Genomic DNA, 8,643 nt, shown 5'->3' with positions numbered 1-8,643 from the left:
AACATTGTGTTTACACATTACAGTGGCACTAAGTTTCTGTTGCCATTAGTTCAGCGGCTGTTCCGTCGTTCCCCTTTGTCTTCTTTGTGCTGAGCAGGTCACCAGCTGGACGGCAGAGGATCGTCAGCCGCTGCAGCACACAAGATGGCTGTGTTTACTTGGAAGAACGATTGTTGGCTAAAAACCCAAAAAGTCTTTACTGTCAAGTAGTGAGTCACTGACCTGTTTGAAGGTTCCTTTTGTCCAACACATCTGTCCAACTGCCCCGAGTGGAATCATCAGAACTGAGGAAAGCATCATGGTCCATCCCAGTGCGTAGGCCCAGTCAGGGGTGACGTACCGGCCATTGAAGGTGATGTGACGAAAGTCAACCACGTATGAAATAAAGGTGGCCTGGTAATGTCAACAATGACAAAGTGTCACCACAGTTTGTGTGAGACATAAACACATGTGTGACAAAAATGGGTCACCACTGACCAGCAACAGCAGAGGAGTGAAGTACTTCCAGCACAATTTGAAGAAAATGGACGGTCTCTGTCCCGTCATGTCCTCAATGATGTCCACCACGTTGTCGGCACCTGGAAAGAAGTCCAGAGTGTTTGAAACTTCAACAAAAAAATAATTAAAAGTATTTATATTACTCACCAAAAATCCAGCCCACAGCAAGGCAACAGCTTAAAACCACAAAATTCTGACTGAATCTGGTGATGCCATAGAAATCCACCAGTTGGAATATATAAATTCCTCCCTAAGTAAGAAAAAGAGACAACTGAAAGAACTATTTTTCATTGTCAGTGCTATAAATTTAATTTTAAATTAAGTTTTTGAGACCATATTTTTTTCTCACCTGAGTAACTAACATCAAATGCACAAAGAAGCCAGTTAAACAGGTGATGAGGACAAAGATCTGACGTCTCACAGATGCACGAAGCATCCCAGGGAAAAGGTCGCTCACCGAGGTGATGAAGCCCTCCACGCATGTGAACTGGTAAATTTAAGGCAGAACACAACATTCAGAATGTCCATTTTTTTCTGCCTCTGCCACAAACACGTTCTTTACATGTGTGTCCACAGCCAGCAGGATGAGCATCAAGAAGAAGCAGACAGTCCAGAACTGAGGCAGAGGCATCATGGCTGTAGCCTGTGGGTAGGCGATGAAGGCCAGACCTGGACCTGAGGAGGTGGACGAGAACAAGAGCAGGGCCCGTTCTGTGGAACTGTGCAACGATTTATGATGGACCTCAAAGCACTATCAAGCCCTCACCGGACTCGACCACAGTGTCTACACCAACGCCCAGCTGATGAGCCATAAATCCAAGAACAGAGAAAACGACAAATCCAGCAATGAAACTGGTGCCGCTGTTCAGCAGGGTGATCCAGAAGACGTCCCTGAGGGACAGACACAGAGAAAACATTCCCTTCAAGACAGAAAAAGGCAGATTTGGGTTCAAAATGAATGAGTTATGAAAAAGATCATGGGTGTCCTCATTCCAGTGATTTCTTGTTTTGTTTTACCTATAGCAATTGTTGTGATAGTCATTGTAGCTGCCCAAGACAATCAGAGTTCCAACAGTCAGGCCATATGTAAACATTACTTGGGATGCTGCATCTTTCCAGACCTTGAATCCAAAGAAATCTTCACTTCAGAGCAGTTTTTAGCAAACAGTCAAAACATTGATTCCCAGGACGTTAAACCTTAAAGGGTGCCAAAGATGAAGTTGTTTAGTTGAGGCGCAAACCGTGTTGAAAACAGGAACATTTTACTCTGCTTTGATTTTTATAGCGGAAGCAGAATTTTATGTAGGTGATCACATCATCTACATAAAAGGCACATTTGCCTCATTTGAACGCACTATTATTACTTTGACATGTTAACGCTGCTGCTCAAAAAGTTAACAAGCTGCAGCATCAGGGAGGAGGTTTGCTCAGATCACCTCAAGGTTGGCCAATTGATTGAGATCTGGATGCAAGTAGTAGTAGATCCCTTCAACAGCTCCAGGCAGAGTGGCACCTCTGATAAGGAGGATCAGCAGCATCACGTAGGGGAACGTAGCTGTGAAATAAGCAACCTGAAATGGAGAAGCTGGTTTCAAAGTTCAATTAAAAAAAATAAAAGAAGAAAGGAAGCTGCTGTAAACTTGTAAACAATGGTGCCCCAGTGTGCGCAGAGTAGAAGAACTGAACAAAAAAATTAAAACAAATTTCGTGGCTTCACACTTGCGTTTTTTCTCAGTAGTGAAGGCTAACCTTCCCTGAGGATTTGACACTTTTCCAGATACAGAAGTAGCAGGTCATCCAGGAGAGCAGGAGACACAGAGCCAACTCCCAGCTCACACTGCCAAGCTCTTCCAGGCCTCCAGACATCTGTAGCATTCTCCGTCTGAGAAGGGTCAGATATTCACATTCAGATATAGCTGTAGTTTGCCCCTTTACCATGTTAAAGTTTGCTTTTTATCCACCCATAAGAGAAAATTCAATTTACTCCCAGAACTCAGTGGCGGCAGATGTGGAGTTTTCCAGCTTGGTCTGATTGGCTGTCAGGTTGGCCGTGGAATTCATAGCAGTGAGAGGCTTGCAGTTGGCTGGTGGAGTGAATACATTGTCTCACCAAGTGGGTTGCAAAAATGTGAACTCAATGACAATTCACCCATTTCTTGGCTCCTAAATTTCAGAAGCAGTTCTATAAAGCTCCTGCTCAACCAATCAAGCTAAGAATTGGTCTGAAATAATAGCATCTGTTAAGTGACCTGTGTAATTGTTGTTGTGTTGAGTAACTGATTTCTGTTCTACCTGTATTCCAGGTGTTATCACAAGTGGCCCAGGGAATGTGACTTTTGAATGCAAAAACCAGGTAGAAGAGAGCCCAAACTTGTATCATGATGTAGATGAAGTCAAACAAAGTCATTATCAGCTGTCCATATCCAATCCCTGGAATTAAAGATTAGTCAGTGTTGTTCTACCAACAATGCAACCCTCCACTTCCCTGCCAACATTCTGCATTTGTTGTTCCTTGAAACACACTCACACACACTTACCTTGCGCAAGTGGACACAATTTCCTCCAGCAGGTGACGACCCCTTCCTGGGTGTACTGGCCAATGGAGGTCTCCAGCAGGAACATTGGCATCCCACACAGCACAATCAGTAGGACGTACGGCACCAGGAAGGCACCTGCGTGCAGAAAAATTATTGGTTTTGGCCAAACTTTTAGTCAGCTGCTGCCTCAAAACAATCTGTACCCCCTCCGTTCTTGTAGCAGAGGTAGGGGAACCTCCACACGTTGCCCAGGCCCACGACATTCCCCGCGATGACCAGGATGTATTCTGTCTTACTGGCCCACTGGCCTCGGTCTCCAACAGTTTGTCTCTGTCTGTTCATCTCAAGCCCCAAATTAACTTTTTGTCACAGAGTCCTATCGTGTGATGTAGTATGATCTGCCCCATAGGGCTAGCTCAACGCTTATTTGGTAACTTTTGTATATTTTTCTAATATTTAGTGAACATTTGCATGAATGTTTACACAGATGTCATCACAGCAAGACACGGTGGCACAAGCATCACTCAAGGCAAAGCAGAAAGAGCTAATGTTTGCTGAACTACTGTCTATGTTTCCAAAGCTGAGTGCCACATCAAACAAAGGTGGAGACATGTGAAACTGGTGATTTCAAGTTTCTGTAAAGTGATTAAAATATAAGGACAAGGTTCCATTGCAACAATCCATGTCAAGCACTGGGCAACTGGACTGTGAGACTTAAGGTGGAAACCCAGTATGGCTCAGTGATGAGCGCCATATTCCACTACAGAGCATGGCAATGTCATTTTTGGGCTGCGGTTAAGTACAGGAGTTGAATCTAAATCAGAGGTCAACCTGTATTCCAGTTGTTATCACGGGTGGCCCAGGGGATCTGTGATGTGAATGAGGACACCAGGTAGATGAGTCCACACTTGCACCATGATGAACCCATACAGCAGGATCATCAACTGTCCGTATCTAATCCTTACAGGACAACCTCAGTATTAGTCTGCAGTTTGGTCAGTACTGCAGATATTGATACTAGTCATTTTATTTCGAGACACTGTGTGTTGATGTTGGCCACTGTAAACGTACTACCTATGCTAGCTACGATAGTCCTACATCAGCATTATGAATTTGCGCCAAGTAATGCAGCATACACGACCAGTGATCTGAGGTTGTCTAACTAGCAAACAATGAAATAACTCTTTCTTATTTTATTTTGAATTCTCAGCCTTGGACGATGAGAAAAAAAGGTTGCCATGACTGCTTGTGTGATGGTCGGAGAATGGTCAAGATCGCCAGCTCCATGGTTGGGATGATGAAATGTATCATTGCACTGATGGAGATGCTGACCAAAAATATATAAACTGCTTCTTTAAAACAACATATGTACAAAATAAATCTTTATCTATAATGTAAAGGTAGATGCTACACATAAACATGTCAAGCATATGTGTTTAATGACACCCAAGCTAGATCAGCAACATTCATATGGTTATGCTATTGGAGTGTGCTTTGATCCTTATGTGCCCACAGTGTAATAAATACAGTAAGAAAACGTGAAGAAGGAAAGAACAGACTGGCTTCTTCAGTAGGTTTAAATAAAATTCAGAAATGCTGTAATTAGTTGCCTGACATTTTGTTTGGATAGACACCTTCAGCTGGTTATAATATCACTCATTTCCTCAGCTAAAGTACTAACAGCAAGAAGGTCATGGGTCCAATGTTTGCATGTTCTCCCTGTGCCTGCGTGGGTTCTCTCTGGCTTACTCCCACAGTCCAAAAACATGTGAGGTGAATTGGGAACACTTTAAATTTTCTGTAGGTGTATATATAAGTGTGAATGGTTGTTTGTCTCTATGTGGCCCTGCGATGAACTGGCGACTTGTCCAGGGTGTCACTCTGCCTTCACAAAAAAAATGTGTCATGGTTATGTGTACAATAAATGTGTGGACAGTTAAAAGGAGGAATCTTCACAACACCCACTTGCATAAACGTTCCTGACGTCTGACACATCTGTCCAGCAATTGTCAGTATCAATGCAACAAAGGAGGTCAGCTCCATGGTCCATCCCAGTGCGTACGCCCAATCCGGGTAGACGTACCAGTTGTTAAATTTGAGGTGTTTGAAGTCAACAAAGTACAGGATTAAAGAAACCTGGGAAGAACAACACAATGCAAAAATAAAAGATTAATTACAAGGTGTAATGGCCAAGCTTTGGTAACCGACATCTCTGTAAAACACTCAGAGAATCATATCACATGTCACAGGTTTGCAAATATATCTTCCGATATTGCAGAGGAAACGTGGTCTGAATGTGTCTGAGGAAATCTGAGCAGATTCAGCCACTCGGGGCGCTGTGTCTGCTTTCCAAAAATGGTGTGGGGCTAAACAGCATTAAACTGAAAACTGAGCTATTTTGACATCAGAAGAATTCTTTATTCTGCTGATTTTAAAACTGTCTTAAAAACGTATTGTTGCCAGAATTAGCTCTTCCTTTTTTTCTGATGCAAAACCTCTGATCTGATTTGAAAACCTGCCTCACAAACTGACCTAATTTTTACCTGTATTGTATTTATTGGCTTTGTTTTATTATCATCATCATCATCATCATCATCATCATCATCATCATCATCATCATCCTGGTGCTATTGGGATTAAGAAAATAATAAAATCTAATCTAATCTAATCTAATAATCAAGTGTAATTTCATCGGTTGCCAGCAGGAGCAGTGGGACTCCCCAGTGAGAGACGAGGAACAATGTATTTCCAGCACAGCTTGAAGAAAACATGTGGCCTGCTTCCTGACATGTCCTTGAAAGTCAGAACATTGTCGGCACCTGATTAAAACACAGTTTAATCAAAATGAATCTTTAGTTTAGCTAATCCAAAGACACAAATCAATCTGTGACTAACTGTGGGTGTCTCACTCTCTGTATAAAATAGTCTTGCGTGCAAAGAATAGTGAATAGTTCATAGTGCAAATGAATAGGAGCTGATATCAATATTACACCGACGTTAGTGTTGATATTTGCTCATGAAACATGCAATTACACAATGTATCAAAAGCAGTCCAATCAGCATTTTCATCAAGAAGACTGATACTAAAATGAAAATAGCTGCAGCTAGCTTTCTTTTTGTTGACTGAAACAGTTCAGAATCAAGCTCTCAGCATAGGTGATTACCTCCTCCATTCTTGTAGCACAGGTAGGGGAACCTCCACACGTTACCTAGGCCCACCACACTTCCTGCCACCACTAGAATGTACTCTGCCTTACTGGCCCAATGGCCTCGGTCATCGATGGCCCTCTGGTTCTCCTCTGTCCTCCTCTGTCTGCTCATTCTCGCACTATGACAGGCATCTGTAATAATTTGTCTTTCTCAGCTCTTTTAAGTTTTTTGTTTTTACTTCAGCAGCAAATATTTACTTATATTTTTGTCTGTCAACATTTTACTTCATTTTACCAGGTGGTTCAGCCTATCTTTATTGCTACAAGTAGAACTAAATTTCTACCCTGCAGGGCTTGTTCACATCCTTCATATTAATATAGCAAGACTCTTGATGTATGCACACATATAAACAATGCGTATTATTGGGGTCCACAACACTCCACTGTCCCCAACCACATTGACAAGGAAACTGAAACTGTAACTCATAAACTGGTAAGTGCGTTGGAGGCTAAGCTAAACATCAGTTAGACTAACTGATGTTTAGCCTAGCCTCCAACGATTTGAAGCCTCTAACTGTTAGAGGCTTCAAATCATTACCATGGTATGTCGATATTTTATTCTTAAAACTTAAAACTTCTAATACAAAGTCTTATGTTAAAACTGATTCATTTGATCATAACAGATGTGTTAAAAAATAAAAAAAAAATTATTGCAACAGTTTCAGCTAGTGGCTGTTTTGTTACTGCTTGATGACCATTTTTGAGTTTGGGAATGCTTGTTTCATTGTTTATTAGTACTGTCTTTAGCTAATATAGTTTAGCAATATATTGAAGCATTTCATGTGTATATGTATATATATATATATATATATATCCATCCATCCATCTTCTATACCCACTTAGTCCTATTCAGGGTCACGGGGGTCTGCTGGAGCCTATCCCAGCTGTCTTGGGCGAAGGCAGGGGACACCCTGGACAAGTCGCCAGTTCATCGCAGTATATATATATATATATATATATATATATATATATATATATATATATATATATATATATATATATATATATGTATATATATATATATATATATATATATATATATATATATATATATATATATATATATTTTATTATACTGCGATGAACTGGCGACTTGTCCAGGGTGTCCCCTGCCTTCGCCCATGTATAGTAAGGGTTGTCAAAGTTAACGTTATTAACGTGTTCATTCAACCCCGCTTTATCGCCGACAATATTTTTATCGCGCGATTAACGCACACGATGCTTTTTGAACCTTTGGCCACTCCGTAGATTGTGGAAACCGGAAATGAATTGACTCACAGCACACAGTCACACGCTTGCAGCCGGTGTACCGGCTTGTAAACACAACAAAAAAAACGAGCGCTTCCATTCGGCGCCCATGTTCATCAATGCAGTAGTTCACACCCGACGCGAACAGGCGCGCGGCTCCCCTCGCGGATCGCGCCATGCATTTAACGTCAGTTCACTGGACGTGGAAGCGAATCGCCGAGCGCTTCCATTCGGCGCCCACGTTAATCAATGTGGTAGTTCACACTAGACGCGAACAGGGGCGCAGTTCGCTCCATGCAGTTGTCGTTTCGGCGTCTGCTCTATTTTGTGCGCGAGCCGCGAGCGATCCTCGTCAAAGGTACAGGAAGTCGCTAAAAAAAAAAAAACAACAACGAGAAAATCCGGTGAATTTTCAAAATAAACTAATTTCAAAATAAAAACCGAATGACCAATTCGATCATATTTGTATGTTATATTTGTCAGTACATTGTATCAGAGCGCGAGAGAGATTAAACAAATACACACACACACACACAGAGGAAGACTTGATCAAAATGCGTCTGTTTGATCCTCGAGATGCCGGTCAGTGATCATTATGAAAGAGGTCTTGAGATGGACACCTGAGTGCGTGTTATCATCCTGCATTTGCAGAAAGCAAGTATTTGCCTACTCCCATGTTGATATGATTAGGAAAAATATCAGTTTACGGTAGATTTAGAGCAGATAAAAAAAAATATGCGATTAATTTGCGATTAATCGTGAGTTAACTATGGAAAACCTTGCGATTAATCAGATTAATTTTTTTAATTAACTTTAATTTACTGACAGCTCTAATGAATAGGCGACTGGCCTCCCTGAAATCCTCCCAGGCCCAAGTTTTTGCTACCACTACTGCCTGGGCTGCGGAACGCTTGGCCTGCCTGTACCTATCAGCTGCTTCAGGGGTTCCACAAGCCAACAAGGCTCAATGGGACTCCTTCTTCAGCTTGACCGCATCCACAACTGAGTTTGGGGGTTGCCTCTGTGACAGGCACCAGAAAACTTAGGACCGCAGCTGCATTAACAATAGAGGTGAATACGCTTGGGTCTGTCGAGTCTCTCTGGATTCCCCCTCTGCCAGTGGATCCAGCTCACCACCAGGTTGTCATCAG

The 8,643-nt window shown here is 42.0% G+C and overlaps 1 protein-coding gene across 1 annotated transcript; it reads right to left on the bottom strand.

Annotated features, from left to right (window-relative positions):
• Positions 1 to 984: 984 nt before the first annotated feature.
• On the bottom strand, positions 985 to 3,038 carry LOC142884249 (sodium- and chloride-dependent betaine transporter-like). Its single transcript, XM_076019763.1, has 6 exons — positions 2,791 to 3,038; positions 2,248 to 2,582; positions 1,935 to 2,069; positions 1,516 to 1,619; positions 1,265 to 1,389; positions 985 to 1,173 (listed from the first exon to the last, which is right to left on the bottom strand). Exons 2-6 carry the CDS (start codon positions 2,434 to 2,436, stop codon positions 995 to 997), a joined length of 732 nt encoding a protein of 243 aa, XP_075875878.1. The 5' UTR covers positions 2,437 to 2,582; positions 2,791 to 3,038; the 3' UTR covers positions 985 to 994.
• Positions 3,039 to 8,643: the final 5,605 nt, after the last annotated feature.

The sequence above is a fragment of the Nelusetta ayraudi genome, unplaced genomic scaffold, assembly GCF_046127955.1.
Source record: "Nelusetta ayraudi isolate G7.1 ecotype Tasmania unplaced genomic scaffold, CSIRO-AGI_Nayr_v1 ptg000011l, whole genome shotgun sequence".
NCBI lineage: Eukaryota > Metazoa > Chordata > Actinopteri > Tetraodontiformes > Monacanthidae > Nelusetta > Nelusetta ayraudi.
This window is presented reverse-complemented; position numbering and strand designations above follow the sequence as displayed.